Source organism: Hippoglossus hippoglossus, chromosome 14 (genome assembly GCF_009819705.1).
Source record: "Hippoglossus hippoglossus isolate fHipHip1 chromosome 14, fHipHip1.pri, whole genome shotgun sequence".
Classification (NCBI taxonomy): Eukaryota; Metazoa; Chordata; class Actinopteri; order Pleuronectiformes; family Pleuronectidae; genus Hippoglossus; species Hippoglossus hippoglossus.
Window position 1 is genome coordinate 1,230,817 of NC_047164.1, and position 24,071 is coordinate 1,254,887.

At 45.1% G+C, this 24,071-nt stretch overlaps 1 protein-coding gene across 3 annotated transcripts in view; it reads right to left on the bottom strand.

Moving 5' to 3' along the window:
- Positions 1-24,071, bottom strand: part of sgcd (sarcoglycan, delta (dystrophin-associated glycoprotein)) — a 200,941-nt gene that overhangs the window by 7,556 nt on the left and 169,314 nt on the right. For all 3 annotated transcript variants that reach the window (XM_034607496.1, XM_034607495.1, XM_034607498.1), the window contains one exon: positions 1,590-1,662. In XM_034607496.1, the coding sequence (XP_034463387.1) occupies positions 1,590-1,662 (73 nt within the window). The remainder of the gene's footprint in view (positions 1-1,589; positions 1,663-24,071) is intronic.

Genomic DNA, 24,071 nt, shown 5'->3' on the forward strand with positions numbered 1-24,071 from the left:
GTTGTTAGTGTTTGTGAAGCAGCAGCAGGTTGTCGGGTCCGACTCGTTCACACCAACAGGAACATGTGTCGGATTCATTTCATGCATTTCCCCCTCGTCTTCCTCCTCCATGTGTTTCTGGCTCATTTGAAAATGGGTGAAGATGAAATGATGTAGAACTGAAGAAAGTCGTGTTTTAACTCAGCAGCTTCTGTTGTCACCTCAAAACGCCCAAAGTCCGTCTACAAACACATCCTCCTCCTCCTCCTCCTCCTCTTCGTCACATCTTTCCTCCGTTTGATGTCTGTTCAGCCAAATCTTTGCTCTCTGTGCTTCCTCTCTCATCTCACGCTTCCTCCTCCCTCGTTCATTTCCTCACGACACAGGATGAGCTGCTCTGATGTTTTGCTGATTTTCATGGTGATTTGCAGACGGAGAGAGAGAGACTGATGAAGGGGGGGGTGAAGATGAGGAGGGGTAATGCATCTATTGGCAAAAGATGGAGCCAATAATCTCAGACGTCACTGGACCGACGAGTTAATTACCCACGAGACATTGCTCTTTCCAGCACTTCATAGATTTACATTGTGCCTCTTTCAGGTGCTGAGATCTTTAACGTTCTTCATCTAGTTGAGTCGGACAAAGTCAAGAGGGTGAAAAACACGAAGATTCATAATGACGTAAAAAGTTCAAATACGTGTCTCATCCACGATATTGTTGTTTTCCAGAAGTGTGACTGATTAAATATGACGGACAGACGACCTTCTGTCTCTGTGCGGAAAATAATAAATCTCATCGGGTCTAAATATTTAAAATTGGAAACAGTACAAACTTTTCCTTTGGGCCAAATTATATCGAGAAAAAAGAGCCAATAAATACATTTGACGAATACATTAGTGAAGCGTCAGTGATTCAGCAGTCGGCCACGCATCATAAATTCAAATATTGGTCCAATAATGTCAATGTTTCTGTGATTAGACTCAACTGTTTGTGTGAAAATTAGATTTTTATACTTTTTGTTGTTAAATAAAATCTGTAAAAAGCAGAAAAATAAACTGAATATTTATTTAATTCACGACACCAGAAGGAACCTTAGAAAATAAAAACATACTGAAGACATCATGTTTCTTATCTGCATCTTTTTTTGCAATAGTTTTAATTCTGTCAATTACGTGTTTTTGAAAACTGATTTGAATCAGTTCAGTAGACAAACAGGTCGAAGGCTGCAACCAATCTATGGAAGATTGTGATGATTGATCCTCTAATTATGTTCCTGATTTACTGGCTTAACATCTTGTGTATAAAAACAAAAGTTATTATTATTAATATTCAATTTTATAAAAAAAAAAGAGAAAAACTTTTGATTCTAGAAGCTGAAACCAAAGATTTTAGTCAGTTTAACTTGAAAAATAAACTTTTAAGTTGTTGACAGTTGTGTAAGTTCTACACAGATCAAACACAACAGCTGAGTGTGTGTGTTCATGTTGTGTGAGAAGTGATTTGTTGGTTAAACTGTTTAATTGCATCACATTAAACATGTTTAATGTGTCAGTCCACGTTCACGTGTGTATTTACTTCACATGTTCACGTGTCAACAGAACAAAACTCACCGCAGCTCTTTGGACGGCTCGGCTCTGACGTGCGGCGTCTCCACTGATTTGCTGAACACGGCTCCTTCAGCCCCTGAAATCACAGAAACACACAGTCAGACGGGAGGCGTGAGTGTGTGTGTGTGTGTGTGTGTGTGAGTGTGTGTGTGTGTGTGTGTGTGTGTGTGTGCGTCTGATCAATGAACATAATCTCTGAGTCTCAGCTGATCTATACGGCTCCACTCAGCGAGCACAGCGGCTCCTCGGCCTCATCGATAAACACGTTTAATAAGCAAGAACACACAGATGGAATATAATGAGGACAACATGTTATTTGAATCATTTCAAACAGACATGAACTAAATTATAAGAACAAGGAAAACATCTTTTATAGTTAAAATGTCAACATCTTGATTCAACAGAAATCATCTGACTCTGGAAAACTGCTTATGACATCATGAAATAATCTAAATAAATAATATATCAATCACCAAAACACGTCAGACTTTTTCATCAAAATCCATAAATTATTTCCTGGGAAATTGATGAAAAAGGTAGAATCCCTCCACCGACCAGAGCAGCACCTTCACCACCAAACATCCATCCTGTTTTAATACGTTTCAAGTATTCAAAATGATAAAATCTGGATAACTCATCTTAAATATCAAAGTAAGACTAAACAGTAAGAGTCACGATGAAGGCAACACGATGTGAAACGTGCAGAGCAGCTCTCGTTATTTGAATCACGCTGGAGCAGCTGGACAGAGTCGGGACGGGGGGGCACATTCCAGCGTTTGTTAAATTAAACCGAGTTTAATGCTCGACTCTCGCTGACGTCTGGAGATGTTTACAACGCCGTGGTTCCTCCGGGGGGGGGGGGGGGGGGGGGGGGGGGAGCAGAGCACAGCTCCACCACAGTGGAACTCGGGCTCGTCCATGTGGGATAAATAAGTCGTCTCTTACTGACGACTACAGGTGGAGACGCTTCTCTTCTCCTGGTTCTGTGATCGAAGTCGTTGAACTTTTACTTTGTGGTTCATCCTTTAAATCACCAAACAAACCCCAGAGAACTGTCTGGTCGTGGTTCAAAGATTATTGAGGACACATGTAAACTGTTGATCTGGAGTCTTCTGGGACTCCAGGGGGCGCTGCTCCCTCCCCGTGTCTCCTTGCCTACTTCATCTACATCCTGTGAGTTAAACGTTGAGTCTTATTTTCATTCTTCATGAGGAACAACAGTCTCATTTATTTTATGTTTTCTTAATCAAGTCACCACCGAACTGTAACGTGAGTCAGATTTATAGCTTCGAGCTTTAAAACATCAATAATTCAAACATTTACCCAAAGCAGACTTTGTAAACTATCTCTGTCTCACAGCCGGACACTTGTGATACTTATTCCCTCTTTATGCTGTAGCTCTAAGTATGTTTGTGTTAAAAGTTCAGGGACAAACAGGGACTGGATGAGTTCAGGGACTTTAGGATATGACGAGGACAGTGTTAGGACGAGTGAGGCAGGTGCATGAAGAGGCAGCTGGGAGAGATCAGGTCACAGGAGCAGAGGAACGGAGCCGAGCAGAACTTTAACAAAGATCAGTGAACGAGTGAATCCTGTGAGCAGAGGACGAGGGGAAGAGGACGAGGGGAAGAGGACGAGGGGAAGAGGAAGAGGGGAAGAGGACGAGGGGAAGAGGAAGAGGGGAAGAGGAAGAGGGGAAGAGGACGAGGGGAAGAGGAAGAGGGGAAGAGGACGAGGGGAAGAGGACGAGGGGAAGAGGAAGAGGGGAAGAGGACGAGGGGAAGAGGACGAGGGGAAGAGGACGAGGGGAAGAGGAAGAGGGGAAGAGGGGAAGAGGACGAGGGGAAGAGGAAGAGGGGAAGAGGAAGAGGGGAAGAGGAAGAGGGGAAGAGGACGAGGGGAAGAGGAAGAGGGGAAGAGGACGAGGGGAAGAGGAAGAGGGGAAGAGGACGAGGGGAAGAGGACGAGGGGAAGAGGACAAGGGGAAGAGGAAGAGGGGAAGAGGACAAGGGGAAGAGGAAGAGGGGAAGAGGAGGCGGTGTGTGACCGGTCGGGGAGGATCGGTGCTTGAGAACAGAAGAGCTGTTTTGGTGGAAGTTGGAGGAAGCTCTGGTGGGATGGGCCAAAACAAGCAGGACTGAGATGGGACCTGTGACAGGAGCTTAAAGTCCCTGCTGCTGCTTGGTTCCCTCAGACAGCAGAGACGTCTCCAGCAGACCCAACACTGTGATCACACATCAAGGCTCTGCACGTTTAAAGCAGAGAGGAGATATGTTCTTGTTAGATCAGCTCTTCAGTCCCTGTTCAGTAAAGTACACAGAGATTTTCTACAGTAAACTGTGTTGAAATGTATTCACACGTTCTAGGATCATCCATGAATATTTATGTCACGTTTCCCCCCCCCCCCCGTCACATATGAGCTGGATCAGCATGTGCAGTTCCACCGCTCACTGTAACTAATTTACTGTAAACTGCATAATGCAGCCTGTACACTGTGTGAAGTGACGATAACGCTCATAGACAAAGTCCTGCTGGAGGCAATTACCCACCACTGACACGTGCGTCTCCATATTCAGCTCTAATATAATCCACAGACGTCAGCGAGGACCCGACCAGGAGCTGGGATCTCTGCAGCTGGAGGCTGGCGTGTGAAATCATGACCCGCTCGCATCCCGTCGGAGGATATTCCTCTCACGCTGGTGTTAGATTAAAATGATTCTGTGGTGTTCATCGTGTTCTGCAGTCTCCGGTCGTGACTTGTAATTTACCATCACTGTGTGTCCCCCACTTCCCTTCAGTCCGTCCCCACCTCCACTGCAACGGGGGAGTAACGACATTTCAACTCTTTGAGCACTTTGAAGACACAGACACAGATTCCAAGGCCTGACTTCGAATCACAGCCAAATATGATTAATGAACTCGTTAGCATGTGAATGAACAATGTTTAGTCGGCTACGTAACATTTAGCTTGTGAGCTACGTCTAGTGAATAATATTTAGGAGATGCAAACTACATTTAGCTCAGTAGCGTGTTCAACATTATTAAGTATGTAACATTGTTAGCATGTTAACTATGTAATATGGAGCTTGTTCTTATTCTAACGTTCATTTATTCTGTAGCAGATAACTTGATAGCATGTGAATGTTGAATGTTTAATATGTAACATTGAGCTTGTGAGCATTTTAACGTGTGTGCAGCATAAAACATTTACCATCACATGTCGATTAGTGTCAACATTTATCTTCCTCATCGACTCACATGTTGACACGTTAAACAAGTTTCATTCATTTGAATTAAAGTTCTTATTTGTCGTGGTTGATATTTAATATTTAAAGGATCTTTAAAGTCGATATTCATGTTTTCTCGTTGTCCTGACGTGTCGATCAGGACCAAAGTGTGGGACCGATGTGCCACCACCTTGCCCCCCCCACCCTCAGCTCCACTGAATGGATCCACACTATGTGGTGAGACGGGAACACTGAGTTCTTGCAGGGACTCAGCTTCTTTTCCAACACAGCAAAAACTTTGCACTTTTGGGCCCAGTCATCACAACTGAACCTCCTGCAGGTGACTCTGCAATATCCTGAAGACAGAGAGCGCTGCCTCCCAAGGCCCCGCGGGACCAGCGAGTTAAACGCTCACCCATTTCATATGTTTCTCTCTCTGCCCCCTATTATCCCTCTCCCCTCATTCCATAATTTGATCGCTCTCATTTTCTCGGCTGCAGACTGTATAATATTCTCCTCTTTCCGTATTTCAGTCCGACTGGAGGTGTAGCCAGCGGCCCGCTCTAATAAACAGCCAGCACTCCCTGCTGAGACCCTTTGGCCTCTCTCCCCCGAATGCTTTAAGGAAAGCAGCGGCTTTTATAACAGGGAGCGATTCTCCACCTCAACAGTGAGTGTAGTCCGTCAGACAGTGTGTGCACGCGTCGGATTAGAGCGAGTCGAGCAAGAGGAGGCAGATCAAAGGGAGAGAGGAAGAAAGAGGGAAACAGAGGAAAGAGAGATGGAGGAGAGGAGGTAGAAAGGAAATGTGAGGGAGCAGGTCAGAACAAATAAAGAGACGCATCCCGGTGACAGACTCCACTCGTCACACACAGTAGCAGGCGGCAGATTACAGCCCGAACAACGTGACAAGCCACCAACAGTCTCCCCACAGTGCAGGTGAATTTAAATCACTCGCCCGGGGGTCGCATCACTTCCTTCTATTTTTTACCTCCTGCCTAAATATGCTGACGGAGCAGCAGAGACTCGGCAGCCGGAGTGACAGTGATCGGCGAGAGACATTTTAACAACGCCGCTGTGGCCCCGGTGATACACAGCAGCCGTCCACGGTGTCAGCTGCAGCGTGCGTCCCCGGCCTGAGACGACTGACAGGCTGTCGTCCCGGGTGGGACAACAGGAAAACAAGGGGGACACACGTCTCTGTGAGGGCACCGCCGGTGGTTTGGGTGATTACAGAGCGACGTCTGACTCGGATCAACTGTCCGAATCATAACGGGGAAGTTTGTCAGGACGCGTCGGAGCGAGCACTCGGGTCGAGGAGTTGGATTAGAGATGTGAGAGGACGTTTTCTTCTAATAGCAGAAAGCTTGATGTGGGATGAACGTCTGTCAGGTCGTCACAGGTTCGCACGTGATGCTGCGCTGAAGACTCGAGGACACAAACGTCTGAGTCAGTGTCTCCGGACACTTTCTGGATCTTCTCCTGCAGCCTCATAGTAAAAGGAGGCTGCAAGAAAATCTCCAGACACTATTTTCTGAGTTTACATCTGAAAAACGGCTCATTCTTTAAATGTATTCGATCAGTTGCACAGATTTTCCTTCAGATTGCATTAGTCCTGCTCCGAGAAGTCACATTTCACAGTAAATGTTTCCCCCTTGTTGTGAGGACCTGCAGAACAATAGAGGAGACACAGATGAGCTGTGACTGTGAATACAAAGTCACACGCAGGTGGTTTTAAAAGTGAAAGTTTTCCATATTCACGTGCTTCTTCCACAGTTGTTCAGTTGTCACCGTTATGAGAAGCATCTTTAATTCAGTCAACAGATATAACAACAATAAAAGTCTGCGTCAGCGTGTGACCTTCTGAATAATGAAACGCTCCCTGACACGTGAGGACTAAACAACGACAGGACGGAGTGAAGGAGCTTCGTGTGTCTCTGAGGACGAGTGATGAAGAGGAGGTGTGGGGATGATGATGGGGATGATGATGATGATGGTGATGATGATGATGATGATGATGATCTCTCACGGAGTCACTTTAATCATCTCTGTCCCTCGTGCTGACTGATTACCTCATAGTTCTGAATAAGAGTGATGGAGATGATGATGATGATGATGATGATGATGATGATGATGATGATGATGACTGTGTGTGTGTGTGTGTGTGTGTGTGTCCATGCTCACTCTTCTTCCTTATGGGGACAACAAGTAAGCAGTAATTAAGTAAAATAGACGTTTTAGTTTTTATTCCATTCATATTTTTCTATAATTTTTCTATTTCCCCACTTATTATTACTAACTGATCCGTACTTTTGACTCTTGCTTCTTAGAATATTGCAAATTTCCCCATTGTGGGAATAATAAAGAATTATCTTATCTTACATTTGTGTTATTATAGGGTATGTATAAATCATATGATGCTGTTTCTGTTTCTAATATGATCACATGCGTTTGTGGCCTCCTTGATATTATCACTCAAACCAAATCAGTTTGGTTTTAATAAGTTATTTGATGATGAGGTGAAAACAGAAAGATGGCGGCGCCCGTGTCTGGGATACTTTGGGACATTTTACGTTTGTCTTTCAGTGAAGATCTGAAAACAACAGGTTTCTTTTAGTTTCTGTGTCTTTACTCTTCCTCTGCATGTTTCCGCTCGTCATCACGGTGAATCCCCGGCGGCAGGAATACTGATCACATTACACAGAAAAGGGAAATCACCGACTGGAGAAACAAAGAGAGGAGACGAGCTGATGCATCGATGAGGGACAGGAAGTCAGAGAGAGACAGACGGACGCCGCTGAATGCATTTTACAGAGATGTTGTCTCTGTCCGTCTGTCTGCCTGTCTCTCTGCCTGTCTGCCTGTCTCTCTGCCTGTCTGTCTGCCTGTCTCTCTGCCTGTCTGCCTGTCTCTCTGTCTGCCTGTCTCTCTGCCTGTCTGTCTCTCTGCCTGTCTCTCTGCCTGTCTCTCTGCCTGTCTGTCTCTCTGTCTGTCTGTCTGTCTGCGTTACGAGCTGGCAGCCTGCGGGGGGGGGGGGGGGCAGTAATGAAGTCCTGAGCCTCTAATTGGAAAGAATGATAGTGAGCAGGACGTTTGATATTCCTCTGCAAATAGGCCTGCAGGGGACGTCCACTTGAAGAGTGTTGGGCCAAGCTGATTAGCCAGGCAGGGTGTGAGTGTGTGTCTGTGTGTGTGTGTGTGTGTGTGTGTCTGTGTGTGTCTGTGTGTGTGTGTTGAACCTGCCTCAGTTCACTCATTTGCTCTTTGTGCGTCCTGAAACCAACATGTTGATGTGATGGTGTGTGAACGCTCGCAGCAAACACATATTTTAATGAGTGTCTCTCACTGAACAAACGGAGACATGACAACACACTTTGCAGACGGAGAATCGTGTGAAACAAATAGATGAAGATGGATTTTATTAGAATATGTTTTAATTACTGTATATGACCTGGCCAAAAGTAAGTGGACACCATATATTGTTTTTCAACTTCTAATTATCTGATATTAATTAATATTGTTTTTGTGACATCGTCTACTCTCAACTATACAAAGAAGGACAATTTGTCTCCACTTCCTCTAGTTGTAGAAATATGAAGCTTAAATATCCACCAGGAGTCGTCTCAGCTGTCAATCATGACGTCTGCGCTCGTTTTTAAATCATCGAATAAAAAACAAACTTATCAGCAACATAATAGAGTGAAAACTACCAAAAATTATAGAAACCTTCATGGGAAAAGATTTATTTTAAGTTAGGTCCATGTCCCATCTGCTAACATGGAGAAGTTCAAGACCTATACCGCAGCCAGCCACCAGAGGGCGAGCCAGATGATTTGGCTTCACATTAGTGAGCTGTTGTCGATCTAGTGAGTTCAACGTGTTGTCGACCAAACTTAAATCACACGATCCAGAAGATAAATAATCACACGTCACAGGAAACAGGAAATAAATAAAGTCTGTTGACTTTCACTTTCACAGAGTTTAACAGAATCGTGCGTCAGCGTCTATTTACGGCCGAGTGTGGAAGTCGAGCTCCTGCTGCTACAAACAATTTAATAAAGACTGAGATTTTTTAAAAATAGACCAAAGCAGGGACTCCACACAATAAAGGTTTGATATAAAGAAAACAAGTCTCTGTACATGTTTAATCTGAATCTATCTTTACATCAGTGGCTTCATCAGGTTGATTAAAACTCACAGAAAACCTCTAGAAGACGTTTCCTCCGCGCACAGAAAAACAAACGACAGTGAAGTAGAGCAGGGAAAGGTTGATGAAAGGTGCGTTCAGGTCTCGGAGGTGTAATTTCCACCTCATCTCATAATGAAGTATTATACTTTAATGTTATAGCCCATTAACTATGACTGGTATATACTTTGCATCAGCGCCGACTATCCTGCGAAGCAAACTGAACTTTAGATTGATTTTCTCCCCTCGAGGCAGCCGCTCGTTTTCATTCCCGTCGCTTCAGAGTGAAAATCAACTCGCGGACATTTGAATAATTAAAACAGTCACAGTTGAACGTTGAGCCACTGTTATTTTTATGTATTTTTATTTTATGTTTATACGTCTGAAGCCGCACTCGCGTTTTCCGAAATCAATTTAAAAAAAAGAAGTGAAGTAAAAGCCAGAAGAAGCATTAAAAAAAAAACTGAAAATCAATTTAAAAAATGTGTTGTGAATTCTCAGCACATTTCTACTAGAGCTGGTACTTTAAATTTAAAATTCAAACATTCATTCTGATGTAGCGGAGGGGGGGGGGGGGGAGAGGAGAGTTAAATTCAAAGTGTAACGACATGTTTGGATTGAAAATACACAGAAGCACATCAGACCATTTGCCGTAGTTTGCCTCCTGAGTAAACCAGTATCGTGCTTTGGTTACAAAAATATGAAAAACATTCCAACAAATAAAGTCTCGTTCACATCATGACGCACACGGCTGTCGCTCTCACTCGATTCTGAGTGACAGCGGACGGTAAAAATGTTACGACCGATAGCGCCAGCGAGCAAGTGGCGCTGCACACAGCTAAGCAAACGCCGTAAAATAAATTTGGTGTGACATCGTGATCTCTACAGTCCGGATAATTAACAGAAACACTGATGTCGTATTCGTTAAAACGTTTGAAAAGTGACAACGTTAAATTCTACACGTCAGTTTGTACGTTTAGACGAAATATCCTTGAGGTGTAATCAAGTTACTTCTGACAAATTGCTTGTTCAGTCGTGGTTCAGGCGTCTGATTCATCGTGATGCTTCCTGGACGGGTTCCACTGGACGATTTCCAGAAATGCACAACTGGGATTAGACCCCAGAGATGGATTTAGAATCTGAAGGAGGGATTATATTTCCCCTGAGGCCTGGAAAGGCCTTGGGATCACCCAGGAGGAGCTGGAGAGCTTCTCTGGGGGGAGGAACATCTGGAACATCCTGATTAACCTCCTACATCTCACCTCCTTATGCATCCTGAGCTGATCCAATCAAAACGTCTCTAAGTAGCCTGAGAAACAGATTGTGATCAGATGATTCAAAACCTCTGGAGGTGGTTTCAGGCAGATTCTCGCCAGATGTTAGATTCTGAGGAATCAACCACCGAGCATCTGCTTCTCCTACGTGAGAACTGAGCTCCTAAATAAAGAGATGGTTTCTGTGGTTTCAGGTCGTTCTTATCTCACGGATGTTTGATCAAGTGTTTCCTGATCAGTTTGGTTTTAATTAGATGATGTGAATAAGATTGACAGCTGACACTGGCTCACGATTGGTCGAGAGCGTGTGTGGGTGGGACCTTGATACCTCAGCCCCACCCCACGTTCGAGTCCGGGATGTTTTACCTTCAGCTCTGTCGACAGGCTAATGTGTGTTAGACAGATGTGATGACTAACACATCTGTACGTGCGTTTGCGCTCGATTCGACGGCCTCTCAGGAACGAGACGGAGCAGCGTATTCATGAAGTCATTTTTAAAGGCGGTAATGGTCACAGGGGGGGGGGACACTTCCATGTGCTTCTTAACTCTGCTGTAATCAGTCCTCAGTCGATGAGGAGCCGGCAGACTGCGATCGATAAAGACCACCTGCATTTAGACGCCCGCTCTGCCTCCGCGCTCGCCTTTCACCGCTCTGCTCTCCACACCTCCGTCCCTCCCTCTCTCTATTTGACTCATAAACGAGTGCAAACCAGAGATCGATAAAAACTCATCCCGGGTTTTATTCCGACTTCCTCCAGCCAAAATATGATTCCTCGTTCTTCTCTGTAAAGATTTCATCTGTTTCCAGAATGTGACCTTCAACGATAATCGTTCTCTCCTCCTCTTTTTCTTCACCCATCCCTTCTTTTCTCTCTCTTATTCCTCAAATTTTACTTTCTCTCCATCCTTCTTTTGTACGACTTTCCCCTTTCCATGCTTCCCCTCTTTTCACCTTGCCTTTAACACTTCCTCTCCTCCTCTCTCTCTCTCCTCCATCAGCTTGTTATTCTATCTATCCTTTCTCTCCACCACCTCCTGTCTGTCGGGTATTTTCCTCACCTCTCTGCTCGTGTCCCATTCATGGCGTCGCACCTTCTCCTTTCCTTCTTCCCTCTATTCTTTCTTTCCACTGCATCATTTCCTTTCCCGTCCTCTCTCTCTATTTAACCTCACATATTTTCATCCTCTCGTTTCTCAGTTCCTCACCTCTTCTTGTCATCTTTCTCTCATTTTCTTTATTCATCCTTTTCCTTCCTGTCTTACTTGGTTTCACGCCTCTTTTTTCCTCTTCTCATCTTTAGTCTGTTTTCCATCTCTTCTTCTTTCTCACTCCTTCCTCTGTTTCCTCATCCATCCCATCTTTCTTCTCTTTCCTCATCCTCCATCCCTTGTTTCCTGTTCGCCTTGTATGCATCCTCTACCTCTCCTTTCCTCAATCATTCCTTCTCTCATATTATCTCCTCCCTCATCACTTTGCACATTTACTTATCTCCTCCCTCCTTACTAGTTTCCTTCCCCTTATCACCCTCTCCCTTCTCTTATATTCCTCTTTCTTTTTAATCCCTTGTTTCCTTCCTTTCCTTTCCTTCAGACCTTCATTGCTCATCCACATCCATTTACTTTCTTTCTTTTGCATCCTCCTCTGTCCCCTTTCCTCTTCCTTCCTTTCTTCCCGTCTTCCCTCGCTCTCGTCCCTCTCTCTGATTCTTTTGTCACCCATGTCTCTTTCTGATCTTGTGAAGCGTGCAGGAGGATGAATCAGCTGTTCGGCCTCGTGAAGACTCACTTAGCTGTATTTCGTGTCAGTGGGCGAGCGCCGCTGATAAAGAACAGATTGAGAGAGTAAAAGAAAGAGAGAAAGTGGGGGCGGAGAGAGAAACATGGTGGGTAAAGAATAACGCCCCGAGTGAGGAGAGTAAATAAAAGAAGAGAAATTGAAGAGGAAAGATTAAACGTCTTTATAAACTCTACAAACCGAGCGTTCAGCCCATCTGCTGCCGAGACGTTATTCTGCTTCTCCAGACCCGAGTCGTTTGGTGGCAGCGAGTTACGGGCATTATGGGAAAAATAGAGTATTATGGGACCTGCAGACATATTACTGAGCCGAGGGGGGGGGGGGGGGTGCTGCTGCTGAGCCGTCACACAAATCCCACCTTTCCCAGGGTTTACTGAACGTATGTAGTGTGAGCTCCTGCAGAGGTGAAGCACCGCAGCCACATACTAATACACAGAGTGAAATACTGCAGCTCCAGTGATCCAGTGATTTATTGCTCGCTGGCTCTCGGGGCACAAATGGCCGTGGAAGTTTATAAAACTGTATTATTAAAAAATGAAGGAGGGGAAAGGTGCTGACGATAATGTTTGCATATCACCGGGTTTCTATTTCCAGGTGATTGATGGAACGACCGCTCGCTCGCAGGACGCCGTCTACGGAATTCATGAAAAATGAGAGAAGTGAAGCGATGTTTGATCAGAAAACAATGAGGACGCAGCCTGAAGCAGGAACGGATCCGAACACTTATAAAAATATGACAAATAAACTATGCTAACCTGCCTTCATCTGTAGAAAATACTACAAATAATATCAATATTTGTGCTCACCATTAAACCTGTATTAAATTCTGATGCATGAACCTTGTAAATAAAGATGCATCTCTATATCCTCACGTTGTGCAAAAATAAAGATGAAATATTACGAATATGGGCGTCGCCATCTTGTGTTTTTAATGACATTTGGAGCCAAATTCCCTAAATTCTGGAAACGCAGATGATGACGAATCGTTAACTGTTTTACTTTGACATTAATCAAAACAGATTCACGTCAATAAATTAAAATCCACAAAACCCGAAGGTGATCTCAAATTTTCTTATGACTAGTTTCGCGTTTGCTGATGAGATTTCAAAAGAAAATTGACTTTTGACCTCAATGTTCTTGAGATACGAGCAAAAAGCTGCTTTTTCATTGTCACTAATTCTGTTGTGTGGCTTTGGATTTCATGTTTTCCATTCATGCTCCTGTGTGAGACGTCTCTGCTGAAGACTCACAGGAGATACGACAACGTTAAACCTCTGCTACTGAAACACAGGAATCACAATTACTGCCACACAAAACAATCGTTAGTATTCACATAGTGACGTCTCCAGGCAGCTGCAGCTTCTGCACAGACTCCGTCAGTCAGACGTCGAGGCTGTCGAGGCTGTCGAGCTCCTGCAGGAGGCGACGGCTGCAGTTTAAACCGCCGCGGAGCCTCTGATGTATTTTTCTTTCAGGTCGATAACCAAACCAACCATCTGCTCCAAAAACTCTCCTCTGGGAAAATGCACCGGGCCATTAAGACCACAACTACCGCCACCTTAAACACACTCTTCACAAGGGCTGTCAACCCTTCACACACTCACACGCACACGCACACACAAACACTCACACTCACACACCCACACTCACACACACACACACACACACACACACGCACACGCACACACACACACACAAACACTCACACTCACACACCCACACTCACACACACACGCACACACACACACACTGTACATGTTACTGTAAATCCCTCCTCGTTTCAGCACCGTCGACACAAACTCTGAAGCTGTTTTACTTTGACGAGGACGTAAACCTAAAAAGCAGCGTTCACATTAAACTTCACAGCTCACGTGGGGATTTTTCTGGACGACGATACAAACAGTGACTTTGTGTGTTTGCACATTCACAACCTGTCAGTTCAACCATATTCCAGAGTTTAATCATCTCAAAAGATGAAAGAGTGGGAGGAAACATTTCCTGCAGCCTTATTAGCAACATGGAAAAGGTCTGGAAGCTTCCCAGTGAGCGGGCGGACGTGTTGATGAGGAATCGGGACCAGCTCCTGCTGCTTCTTCACAGGAGAACACTATTTAACAGAGTTCATGTGTGAAAATGACTCGAGTTATTTAGAAATGTAACTTATTTGTGTGGTTTCTTCAACAGGAAAAGAGCATTTAAGGTAAAAAACCTATTTCCTCTCTGTTGGTTGCAGCTCTTCATTAAATACAAAGAGTCCCATTAGGCCTCAGGTCACCTCCTGAGAGAGGCTGCTGAAGAGGCTGGAGGAGGAGGAGGAGGAGGAGGAGGAGGTCTAATGCCTGCTGCCCCCCCGACTGCCTGCGGAGCATCTTCATCCATTTACCAACTAAATGACAAACATTTGTGTCTGAGGCGGCAACGAGAGTGAAAGTAAATAACTTCAGGTCAGAATCCAGACGTACGACCTTCACTTCAGTTTCACAGACCTGCTCTTCTATCTGCTCCTCCAGACAAAATCCTCCCAGACCTTTTCTCCTCAGCTCCTTCATCCCTCCTCTTCCTCCCTCCTCTCTCCATCTGCCTCTCTCCCTCCTCCTCACTTCTTTTTCTCTGATTTACTTTCAATCACCCTGGTGGTTAAACCCAGAAGAGAAAGCAGGAGGATGAAGGTGAAACGTACGAGGGTCCGTCTGGGACTGGACGGGGCCTGGGGGAGGTGTCAGCCATGCGGTTGGGGGGGGGGGTGTTCGGGGTTAGATTGCACATTATCATGAAATATATTTAGCCGTCCTCCATCTCATTACAGCAGGTCAAAGAGAGCTGGAGGAGGATCTGGGTAGAACAAAGCACAACGAGCCACTGAACACATTTAGCATGGGGGGGGTGGGCTGATGGGAGGGGGGGGTGGGGGGGGGGGTGGCCGAGGAGCCTGCAGCGCTAACAGACAATTAAACTTCTTCTCAAAGAAAAGAAAAAGAATATAAGACAAAAATGTCTCGTTACTGCATGAGGAAGATGAGATTTCCTTTCACCAGGAGAGCCTGAACCAAATTAACCAGTGAGATAGAAACTACCTCTGACAAAAATGTATTTTACATCCACTTATAGGTTTTTTAGTTTCGTCCGTGTCCCATCTGCTAACATGGAGGAGTTGGCATTTATGCAGCCAGCCACCAGGGGGCCACGAGACATACACGTGGCTTCACTTTTGGGAGCTGTCATTACAGTAAGATATATATTATCATATTATATTAAAACAAACAGCAGCGGGTGATTAATTCTGAAATATCCATCCAATCCTCGAGGGGCAGAGGGAGTCGCAGCCAATCCCCGCAGACGTCGGGTGAATTTATGAAATAATACTTAACAAACTGGATTATTTATATTACATATGATCCATGTAAATATTATATTAGCCCGTAAAACACAGAGGAGAAACTCTGAGCACGAGCAGAACATTCACAAAACACGATGGAGCAACGTTGTACATTTTATTTTGTGTGCGTATCTGAAAACTTGGCCTGGATCCACAGTGAATTTTCCTTCATTAACTTTTGGTGACGTCCTCAGTGCGTCCCCCCCCCCGTTCCATCAGTGCCTGTTATAATGCTAATGAGCCATATGGCAGACACGAGCACAAATGAGGGCAAACGACAACAGAGTGTGTACACGAAAATAAAAAGATCCGTCCTGACAATTAGAACACGATGTGTCTCGTGTTCGCCGTGTTCGCCGTGTTCGCCGTGTTCGCCGTGTTGGCGTTGGCCGTGTCACGTGTTCATCAGCTCCTCTGCAGCTGCTCCGAGTCAAAGCTGTGAAACAAACGGACGTGAAGGACAAAGCGAGGATCTGACTCAGGGTTTCTCCGTCGCTTGACTCGATCTGAACGAGTCAAAATAAATGACAGTTTTTAAAGGTTTGGCAGAGGTGGAATAAAAGACGGATGGAACCAGACTCGGCTTCAGGCCTCGACTCCACCGGCGGAGCCAATAACTACGAAACAAAAAGCAACAGGGCGGAACCGTGTGAATCAAACAACATATTGTTCATGTGAATCACAGAATAAAACTGAATATTAGTGTTTAAAGAACAGAAATCCTCGTTACTGCTATTTGTATTAAAATGTTAATTCACCCTGTAGAGGTTGGTCCAGGTTCTGTAGTGGTGAAGCCTCCTCTCTCCTCTAGAGGAATCTGGATTCGTCACGTGACTGTTCTCGTTCATTCAGGTGCTTCCAGAGGAACGACTCATTATGTAAGACGCTGATGTCGTCACCTTCCTCTGCTTCACACGAACAGATCTCAGACGACAGTGAAGTCACCTCAGAGTAGATTCTTCCATCAGTGATGACAGGACGCCATCATGCTGTTGGTTCTGCTTCCTGCTGGATGTTATGACTGCATTAGCTCTAACTGCAGTCTCCTCTCACACAGATGGTCCATTAGGTGTCGAGGAGGATGAAGACAGAGAGCTCTGCTGCCTGTAGGACGCTGCCTGTCCCTGATACACATCTGCCTTTGGAAATCAAACCACGGCTGCTGGGATCTTTGCAAACGGCTTCGCCACCGCTCTGGAACGCACCTCGTTTGTCAGGAAGCGGCGCCGGCTGCAGGCGCCCGGAGCGCACGGGACGAGAGAGAGCGAGCCTTCCCTCCGCCACGCCTCAAATCTAATCTGGCTTCATGACCGCCGAGGCCTGGAGTTATGTCACGACTGTGGTAGATGTCCTCGAACCCTGAGGCCGGTCAGGTGTGAGGTGCACGGACTGCAGCTCTACAGTACGTACGTGCAGGAGCCATTTTGTGCCTCAAGTCTTTAATTTCAATTTATTGGAAAATTGTTGTGCTGAATTTAGTTGTGGATTTAAAAAGAACCGTAATATAATCTGTTGTGTTCAGGAACATTTCCACAAGTTTGGTTTGAATCATTTAATACCTGATTCCTGCGGTCGACACGAACAATGAGCGCAGCCACGTAACGTGTGCTGCACGAGGACGACCACACGGGGTCAGTGCGTTCCCTGGTGGAGATGGATGTACGCGCACGTGCACGTGCACGAGGACCAATGAGAATTCACCTGACGATGAAACAAATTAAACAAAGCAAACACCGACATGAACGGTGAATCCTCAAAACTGTGATTTAAAAGTGTTTACTCAGTTTATCTCTGTTTAAAATCCAATGTACGTACACACACACACACACACACACACACACACGCAGACACACACACACACACACACACACACACACACACGCACACACACACACACACACACACACACAGAGGGTTTAATGGACTCTTCATCATCTCCTTAACGTGGTCAGCTGACAGGAATCCACTGGCCACTCGTACACCAGCACATTTCCTATTCACTCCAGATAAAACCATGAAATGCAGACTGCCTCCCTGAATAAATTCCCCCCCCGCTCTCGCAGTAACTCTGCAGAGTCTTTTATGGTCTTATTACGGCTTAACGGTGTCCACTCGGAGCTGGAGGTAAAAGACCGGGGAGTCGGAGGCTGTCGGGGAGGATTTACGACCCCAACAGGTTTGACGAAACATAAAGATGAAGATCACGCAGGTAGTTTCCCCCGGAGGACTGACATTTTCTCAAGAGCTGAACCATTAGTCCAGGTTTTCTGTTTGTGTTGCAGTAAAACTCAAACTGGCCTCAGACGGTCGAGCGATGCTGCACAATCCCTCCAACATTAACCGATAATGTGAGGTCGTCATAGAAGCCACACAATGATGCTGTCATTACTGCCACTGTGCTAAAAGTTGTTACCGCAATTAAAAACAAGTAAACTTTTATGGGTCTTGACAGATGAGTGGGTCTGAAGTTCTGAAATATGTCTCCTGCCCGCCGCCGCCTCAGAGCTGCCACTCAAACTTCCTCAAAGCAAATATCGGAGAGCGATTCCTAGAAATCTATTTCTAACGGCTCAGCGTGAATCAGCAAACAAACCTCAAGCGCTGCCAATTACTACAGGTTAGATTTATAGTAATGTTTGTTTTCACACCGGGGGTTCGATTCTGCTGCTCGTTAATGGACACAAGGAACCAGAGGTGCAGGATTTCCATGTCACTGAGGGATTGCTTCAGTTTAGTAAATAATAAAAGTGAAAAATAGAGTCGGAGCAGAGTGGAACCTTCCTCAGTGTTTGTGAGGATGAATATTTAATACTTTAATAATATATTAATACTCAAACGTACAAATTTAGAACCAAACAGCTGGGAGGAATCGTCCTGGGAGGCTCAGGCCCGTTTCCTGCTGTTATCTCCAAGTCAAGTCTGGACCTGACGCCCCTTTAATTAACACGTCTTACATACACACTCACTCACAACGTCACGACCTCCTCGACCTGTGTCGGTGCTTGAGCTCCATTTAGAGAACAAGCCTCCTTCAATCCCCACAGACACAAAACTGAGGACCAAGATTTTCCTCAATTCAGGGCAGAAAGACACTTTTCTCAATGGGATCAATCGGCTTGGTTTTACTCGCTGGGCTCAAAATTGTCCTGCGATCTTTGCAGCCTGTTACCGCTCTCGCTCGCTCGCTCTCTCTCTCTTTCGTCCCTTCCCCCCCCGTCTGTCTTCAATGAAAAATGATCCAGTACATGAAAAAAGGAAAAGGCATTAAAAGTCCTCACAGGCAGTTCTGAGGGAGGGAACTCTCCCAAGGGCAAACGTTTCTACAGAGGCTCCATAGCATGCGAGCCGACCCTGGAGCCCAAAGGCTGATGCAAGCTACAGGCAGTAGCTTCAGGCTACCGAGGGTCCACAGGGCCAAGACCGAGGCAGAATGAAACCAGCTCCGTCTCAGCAGCCGGGAGGAAAACATCAAAACACAAACACACTCTCATTACAAAACAGCGAGGGTGGAGCGGGTCGGGCCTCCTGGAGCCGACGTGCGGAGGGCGGCTGATCTCCGAGCCCCTTTTGGGTCGTGACCCGGTGGTCAAGAGTCCGGCGGAAGCTGCTTTACTCGCAGTGGCTGAAGGTCGGAGCTGTTTGAATAATGACAAGGAGCCTGAGGAGCAGGAAGCCGAGGTCAGAGGTGCAGGTTTAATAATCCCAGAACTCAACTGTAGGGCGCCGCGGAGTTTTGCTTGTTAGGTGATGTTTTTTAAAAACTTTCCAATTAACTTGCTGAAGCTTCGCTCTCCGTCTCCTGAAGGACGACGGCCTCTATGATGTCTTCTTCTTTTCCCGCTGTTAGATTTAGCTTTGCCGGGCCTTGACCCCAATGATCGCACAAATTCAGGTGCTGGACTCCATCAATGACGCTCGGAGCAGGTGAACGTTAATAAGCTGAGCTCTAAAAATGATTTGCCCTCAAAGTTCACAGTTTCAACCCCTCAGCTTATTAATTTCCCCGCAGAACTTCAGGCTTCAGGGCAAAGGAAGAAAATGGAAGAGAAAAGGATTAAATGTTTTTTTGTTCTCACTTTGCTCGTCAGGAAGAAGCTGCCACAGTTCGTTTTCATCTCGTAAACTCCTCAGTGGACGTGGTGCCACATGCTGCCACCTAGAGGCACCAGGCTGCCGGTGCCACTACGAAGATCCTCCACCTTCCGAGTTTCCGTTTCAAGTATCTTTCAGATTCGAGCACACGTATGGGCGGGACTTTTAAACCACGGTCACTACTGCACACACTCTGGCTCCAAGTAGAGGTTAAAAGTGCAAGATGGCGGCACCTGTGTCCGAGGTAGTTTGGCTAATGTTTGGAGAACGTGAGGAAGTGAAGACGCTTCATCTGTTTCCTCATTGTGGGACAAATAAAGGACTTCTCATCTCATCTTATTTAAAGTCCATCACTCAACCACACACATACAGTACATAGCCTGACACACATAAATACATATATACATTCTCACTCATTTAACCACATACACACGCTCTCATGGTTGTACACATGCAGTGTTACGCCTCAGCTGTAAGTTGAAGGACGTTCCCTAATGAGTAAACGTATGAGTTTATATAAACAGTATATTTATGTTTGCATGTGTTAATGCTTTGTCCTGCAGATTTATTAGCGAGTGAAGTATCTGGTTCGGCCTCGGCAGCTTCTCGTACTTTCTCTCTCTCGAGTCGTTAGTTAATATTTAATGTGGGGCTTTTTTTTTTTTTTCAGTTCGGAGTGTTACATTATACAAAGAGGCTTTTAAAGACTTATGAGTTTGGCACAGTTCCGTCCATCTGCCATCTGAAGCTCTGACTCTGCCCCTGATCCCACATTCAGGGGATCATCCTCAGTCGGGTCCCTGAAGGAGCAGAGATGCAGATGTTGCCCCAGTTGCATGTGAGTTCAGCTGCTGCTGGAGTCTGGCAGCGAGTCCTGGACGATGGAGGAGCCGGAGCTGAGTTTTCATTCAGATCAGAATCAGTTCACAAAACGATGTTAATACTTTAATGAAGATGTAAAGTGATAAAAGTTTTGTCTGGAGCGACAGTAAAGAGATAGCATCTAAATTTACACACTGAAAGAAACATCGGGACTGACTAAAACAAAAAATTCATTGCCTATATCGCCCCCTGGTGGCTGGCTGCAGGATAGGTCCTCAGTGCCTGATATTTGCATCTGTATTCAGGATATTTTAGTTTCATTTTCGAACATGAGGAGGTGAAGATGCTTCGTCCATCTTTATTTTCGCCTGGTTACCGAAGACATTTGCTGTTTTATTAACATCTACAGATTTTTATTTTTAGGTTAAGTAATTATGACGTGCAGCCATTGTTAGAAAAAGCATTTTCAAAGAAGGGTTTTTACTGCCCTCTACTGTTTTTGTAGCAGAAGACATCATTTTCCTGGGGTTGTTACGGTTGCAGCGTCTGAATTGAAAATCGAGGAAATTGATTTATTACGTTTGTTGTACGTTTTTTGAAGTTAAAGCAGCGACGGACGAAGCCACAGGTGAAGATGTGATGCAATTTAAAAAGGCGACAAAATGTAACGTCCTGATATCTTGAATCAAATTGTCGATTTGTTGTTGGAAACATTTAAGATAAATACACAAGTCAACAGAGTGTATAACTCAGGTCTGGTTGTTTTTAATGAAGAACTGTTACACGTTGTATCTTTAGAAGGAAATAATCTATCAGATCAAACTCTTCCGAATGACTTTTATCTCTACGTGTGTAACATCCTGCAGCTGAGTGTGTTTCCAGGTTGTAAATTGTAAATGTGCGTTGATAGGGATTTCCAGCAGAGAGCTGCTGGGCTCTGATCTCAGTCGGTGTTTCCAGTGTGAGAAGATTCAAACGTGAACAAGAACAAGAAAATGAAAATGTTTTTCCTCCTGCGATGCTTTTCCTGTGATCTTGCAGCCATCTTTGATTTGCCTCCTCGGAACATGAAAGAGACGGAGCGGCGTAATGTGGAGAGGTAATAACTCTGCGAGAGCCGCTGCTGATAAAGACGAGGAAGAAAAGGAGGAAGAACAATTACACGGCTCTCTTCTCCCCCTCGCTGCTCACTACCTCCCCCTACTGTCACCTCTGCACAATCATCAGCGGCCGGATTCAAACTGTGAACGAGACGCAACAGAGTCAACGGGACGTAAGAGAGGGAAACGGAAGGAGGATGATCAGAATTAAATCAAGGGCAGAAAAAAAAACTGTAGGTTTTGTTATCGGCTCAGTTTTTATAGGTGACATGAAAATAAAGACAAATGATTTTAGGAGTTATCTGGTTTCTGAACGCAGAAGGATAACATGAGCTCAAAGGGTTTTAGTCTGCGTTTAGGATTCATGAGCTCATTTACCTTCAACTCTGACCAGTTCAGTTCTCATCTCAGGCTAATTAGCTCTGCACCTAAGGGTTTGAGATCATTACTCAGTGTTTCAGCTCGTCAGGCGTCTGAAGGTCTGGGAAAAGGCTGCTGCCAGCTGAGAAAGCTGCGTCTTCCAGTTAAATTAATTTACAACTCATCTGCACTGGCTGATGCATTTTTTAAGAAACCTACAATAATGTTCACGTCGAAGGTTTCAACGAGGTTTTCATGGTCAATATTTGCATTTGCTCTTCTGGCAACGAGAAAGTTAGAACCTTTGTTTCTGCAGCTGAACGTGGTTTCTTCATCGTGGTGACGGTCGTTTGTCAAGAGCTTCAGACACAGAAGTTATTAACCCTCATATATCAAGGTCTTGTAATCACAAACTGTAAATAATGCCGATGGCGAATTTTACGATTGCCCCCTTGTGGCAGGCTGCTGTATGTATGCCATAAACCCCCCTCCTCCATGTTAGTAGACATGTACCCAACTAAAAAAACAAAGCTCACGTGTAGAAATATTTCAGCCCAGATTTTCAACATCAGCAGAAAGTAGAGATGTCCTGTCGATCTTTATCACTTTACAGACGAGCAATCCCTTGTAATTGTGTGAATAATAACCGTGAACAGCACAACGGCGCCTCCTGGAGACGAGGTCAGGAACCGGACACGCTTGTTCACCTCCTGTAACTCTAACCAGGTCGTTTCAGCTGTTTGAAATAAACCGAGCCCTGATCTGTAAGTGAGCCTCAGTTTATCGCTCTGACACAAGGACGCCTCTGCCACAGCAACACAAAAGATTCAAGTAATAACTATGTGCTACGTGCACGTGTTTATCTGTGCACGTGATGTCCAACACACACGAGTGAAACAACAGCTGTTAAAGTGCAGATTAGACCTGAGGACGAGCCGAGTCTCTTCCCTCGTCTCTTTGACGTATGACGGCCCAGCGGAGGATCATAAAGCCGCCACATGTCATTACCAAAGCCATCGTTCCTCCCCCACCAATAAAATACATAATTACTCCCTGCATATAACTTTAATTGGCCCAACTGAGGTCATTGGAAATCCATGATACTGCTTTCATTGGCTTGATTATGGCTCCTACAGCTATTTACCGTCCAGTCGGACACGCCGGCCGGCTCCCGGCAGACAGACGGCAAATGGGAACACAAACGGGGGGGATATGACGATGGGCGGAGTCGAATCCCAGCTGGAATACTCTCTGTTGTGGTTCGGCTGCAGACACGTTCGCCAGCAGCAAAGCAACACAACAGACAGTCAGAGAATTGTCACATCCAGTTTGCTTCGGATGCTCGTGGACATTTTATTCGCGTAGAAACAACTCAGAAAGTTTACGAGTTGCAAATGTCATCACTTATAAACCAGTTAACATATTTGTACAATAGTCAAATGTTATATTTTTATCATTTGCAAACTGTACGTTCATCTCTCACGAGCACACACACACCACATTTTAGTCGGTAAAGATTTTTGAATCATGTATCTGCCTGTCGCACCTGAACCTTGACACATAAACACAACACGTGTAGTTTAAAGAGTTTAGAGCAAACTTTTAAATACTTTCATTTAAAACTAATTATAATCTGAAATGAGCTTTTGTCGCTGGACTTGAACTTTTAATGTAATAGTCATCATATTAAAATGATAATCAGTCATTCAGGTAAGTCCCATTTTCAAGTCAGAATATTAAAAACATTAATGAAAAGAAAACTATTGTGAATAATACAGGAGGAGTAATTTTTACAACATTGATTATAATCATATGATAAAAACCTGGAGTCACATCTGCTTTATAAGCAGCAGCAGCATTAATCCAACACAAATAACTTATTGGTTATTGTCTAATAATTGTTGCAAATACTTTTTGAGGCAACTCATCAGAATCCTGGAGTGAATTCATAAACATGTAATCTTCCATGAGGAACCTCGTCCAGACATCCTCTCTACTGGACGTGAGCTGAGCGAGAAGCCGAGCGGCAGCGGGGCCGTCGCTGGAGCTGCTCTGCAAGTCACCGGGTCAGCTGACCTCCCCTCAACATGTTCTCCTGTGAGCCGCTCACACACCAGCCTGGAATCAAACCAGAATAAGCGCTGCTCAGCCATGCGATGTGTTCATGCTGTTTCCCCCTCGGAGCTCGGGAGGAAAGTGCAGAGCGGCCGCCCGCCCGCGCTGATAAATACAGTAGACGGCTTATAGCAGAG